The 2,016-nt window shown below is 48.9% G+C and overlaps 1 protein-coding gene across 1 annotated transcript in view; it reads right to left on the bottom strand.

Annotated features, from left to right (window-relative positions):
* RBPMS2 (RNA binding protein with multiple splicing 2) overlaps window positions 1-1,124 on the bottom strand; it is a gene marked incomplete at its 5' end in the record, with an annotated part of 14,522 nt that extends 13,398 nt beyond the window's left edge. Inside the window, 2 exons of the mRNA XM_010015639.1 lie at window positions 352-390; window positions 1,047-1,124. Of these exons, the coding sequence (XP_010013941.1) occupies window positions 352-390; window positions 1,047-1,124 (117 nt within the window). The remainder of the gene's footprint in view (window positions 1-351; window positions 391-1,046) is intronic.
* Window positions 1,125-2,016: the final 892 nt, after the last annotated feature.

Consider the following 2,016-nt stretch of genomic DNA (forward strand, 5'->3'; position numbering starts at 1 on the left):
CATCCTGGTAGCCCCCAGCAAGGGTACCTCTTGCTGACAAGGGGGACTTGTTCAGACGGGAATTAGAGTGGGACTGGGGAAGGTTTCTGGCAGCACAGGATTTGAGGCTGAAGCATCAGGTCTCATTTGGCCATATGGCCCTGGGACGCAATAGAATATATGGAGCCATTCAGCACATGCTGAGAGCTTGGGGCCACCAGGACAGTGGGGGTGAGTAGAACCTTGCTGTACACGTGGTGCTAAACATAACAATGCTTTACATAGTGAAATAGTATCTTCCCCTCTCCCCTCCCGTCATGTCTGGTGTTCTAGCAAAAGCCAAAGAATACTCAAGCTGGAAGGAGGAGATACCTGCTTTGAAGTTAGCTTGATCAGTGACCCTTCATAACCCTGCAGAAGGGAAGAAAGCAAGTCAGTGTCAGGTTCCTGAAGGAGCCAATCTACAACCAAGACATGACACAACAGCTCCAGGAGTTCCTATAGCACCAAATCCTTCATGAGGCAGGGTCTGCAGGAGGAGCAGGTACATTAACACTTCTTTCCCACCAAAAAAGACTTAGACTAGACTAAGGGCAGAGCAGGTACCTTAGCCAGTTCATTCTAGCCCTTCATCAAGCTACTAAGAAGAGCACCCTGCCGGGCTAGCGCCTAGAGAATAGAGAGCAGCCCATGCTAGAAGAGAGCAAACACGGAAACCCCACTTCCCCCAAGGCAGCCTACATGTTGATCTAGTGAAGGATGGAGAGTTAGGAGATCAGGACACATCCTCAAAGAAGTACTGATCCAGTTGCGCAGCTGAGCTGGCCAAGCAGCCTTCATCAAGCTTGGAGATGACATGATTTCAACAACTGTCTCCTGGGAAGGTTCCCCAGGTGAGTACAAGCCATAGGCTACCATGCTGGTTTCACAGCAGGTTCCCCAAGCTTTCACAGAAAGCCAACCTTCCCACTTCATCCTTTCTGCCCCTCCAACAGAGACCCTGCCTGCAAAGCTGGCCACAAGACAGCATCTTTCTTACCACAGACCCAATTTGAAAACCTTCTTACCTTGAATGGTCGGAAGAGTAGGTAGAGCTCTCTGGGCTTGATATCCACAGGAAGGCCACTGACAAATAGTGTCCGTACCTAGGAGAGAGGTCAATGAGGTCTACTGAAAGGAGATGCTTAGCACAAAAACAGAAGTACAGAGCACAGCTGCAAAGCTAGGTGCAACAGGACTAAGGCAGCTTGCATCAAAGGTAGCCTTGCAGGCACCAGCCCTTCCCTACCGTAGAGGAGCACTGGCCAGGATAAAATACACTCACTCCTTTCCTTCATGCCACAGAGGATTCAGACCTTTACAAATAGTCCCCAGTAGAATAGTCTGGGTTTATGAGGCTGGTGCCCATGCCCTGATTGTCTGACTGGACTTTGATGTCTAAAACTTGAAAAGACCATAGATTGCCAAAAGCACTAACACAGTCTGATGTACATCAACGGTCCAGAAGAGACTAGTACCTCTCTAGCTCTTTCTACAGATCAACACTAGGTCTCCTTGCCTTAGCCTATCCTGGCACTTCTGCCACTGATTCAAAGAGAGCCCTCAATTTTTCACAAAACCTCATTGCTATACTTGCATCTTTTGACCCCTGCAATGGCCCCAGAACACCACTGGGAAGATGGGTTTGGGGTGTGTTCCAGCTCCTCCACCAACATGCATCAGGCTCTTCAGAAGCTGCTCCCAAACCAGCTCTGAAGAGTGTTTGTTCTATTGTGCCCAGTCAAAAGCCAGCTGTGCTGCATAAAGTCCATGGAGGCCGCTGCTCTTTCCAAGCTATAGAAGTCATGTACCGAGTCCAAAGGCACTCAGCATGTATAAGCAAAAATTCAGTACCAGACAAAGATTTCAATTCGAAGTCAAAATTATCTATGATAGTTCACATGAATAGCCAGGAAGAAGAAACAGTGCTGAAGGCTCGTGGCCTGGGAGAACTCAGTCAGACTGTCATGGCCACCTTCTCCCTACCCGCTAGGAGAC

This window comes from Nestor notabilis, unplaced genomic scaffold (genome assembly GCF_000696875.1).
Source record: "Nestor notabilis isolate BGI_N333 unplaced genomic scaffold, ASM69687v1 scaffold17765, whole genome shotgun sequence".
NCBI lineage: Eukaryota > Metazoa > Chordata > Aves > Psittaciformes > Psittacidae > Nestor > Nestor notabilis.